Raw genomic sequence first — 1,270 nt, forward strand, 5'->3', positions numbered from 1 at the left:
TCCTGGCTGGCAGGGCTGGATTACAGGGAGACCGGAATGGGGCGGACCGCCTGCCACAACGGGCGGAAGAAAAGGCTGAGCTGGAGCACCTGCAGAATTCACCCTTTATTTATCCAGGGAGGGGTTTCAGGTCCAGCCTGGTGTATTCACCTGGGAGCTGAGCAGGACAACAGCCAGGTCTTCACTGAGATTAAGTTTGAAAGTAAACTCTGAAATGTGAATTCAGGCTGCGCTCACTAAACTCCTGACTCGGTGCAGTGCTTAAGGACACAGCTGCTGACCAAAGTCAAACCTAAGCTGTACCCAGTGGTTCACGTGTTAAATGTATGCAGCAGCCCAGCTCTCTGCAGCTTTCTGCTGCAGTTGGCGTCTTGCTGATGACGAGGCGGCCTCTGTAAACTTCGGTCTTCCTTCCTGTCAGTATTTCCACGGCTCTCTGCCAAGATCCACCTGAGACAAGAACCAGAGGTGGCTGCTGAGCAAGTCCTGTCCTGTTTGTGAGGGTCCCCTGAGGGAGTTTGACAAAACCTGTCTTCAGAGCCAGTGAGCAGAAAACCCTCGTCAGAACAGAGCCTTTACCAGCATCACACTGTCCACCCGAGTTCTCACATGGACGTGTTTCTGGTTTTGAATAGGTGTCACAGGTGTGTGTTCCTCTGCTGTCAGGTGCAAGTGTAACGGCCATGCCAGCGAGTGTGTGAAGAACAGCAGAGGGCGGCTGGTGTGTAACTGCAAACATAATACGGACGGCGATGACTGCAACATCTGCAAGCCGTTCTACAACGACCGGCCGTGGAGGAGAGCGACCACCGACAGCGCCAACGAGTGTCTGCGTAAGTTCGCCGCATCATTACTGCCACTGTTTGACATCGGATGTTACCGCTCTACTGCTTTACTCTGGCTACTTCTGCTTCCTAAATTATTACTAAAGCCCAGAGTACTACTAAAGCTAGTATTAGTGCAACGCTGCCTTTACTCCTACTGCTGTAGAATTACTACTATTACTGCCATGACAACAACAGCATTAAGGTAATAAGGTAATAAAAGTGCAGAATAAGACACAAACACATTAAAGGCTGTACTCTGTGTACTGCAGATGACTGTCTCTGTTTACTTTGTAGGAACTGATTCCAAGAAGCCTTCGCGTTAGTCATGACCGTCTCTGGGGGATTGTGGGAGCTGTAGTTCCTGTCTGCTAAAAGTTATATCCCAGTGCAGATGCATGACTAACTGGGTTCGGGGAATTCAAGCGTGTCTCTTGTCCCACAGT

At 50.2% G+C, this 1,270-nt stretch overlaps 1 protein-coding gene across 1 annotated transcript in view; it reads left to right on the forward strand.

The window, feature by feature from the left end:
- Positions 1-1,270, forward strand: part of lamc1 (laminin, gamma 1) — a 47,968-nt gene that overhangs the window by 30,836 nt on the left and 15,862 nt on the right. Inside the window, exon 4 of the mRNA XM_020623922.1 lies at positions 667-833. Within this exon, the coding sequence (XP_020479578.1) occupies positions 667-833 (167 nt within the window). The remainder of the gene's footprint in view (positions 1-666; positions 834-1,270) is intronic.

Source organism: Monopterus albus, unplaced genomic scaffold, assembly GCF_001952655.1.
Source record: "Monopterus albus unplaced genomic scaffold, M_albus_1.0 scaffold316.1, whole genome shotgun sequence".
In the NCBI taxonomy this organism is placed as follows: Eukaryota; Metazoa; Chordata; class Actinopteri; order Synbranchiformes; family Synbranchidae; genus Monopterus; species Monopterus albus.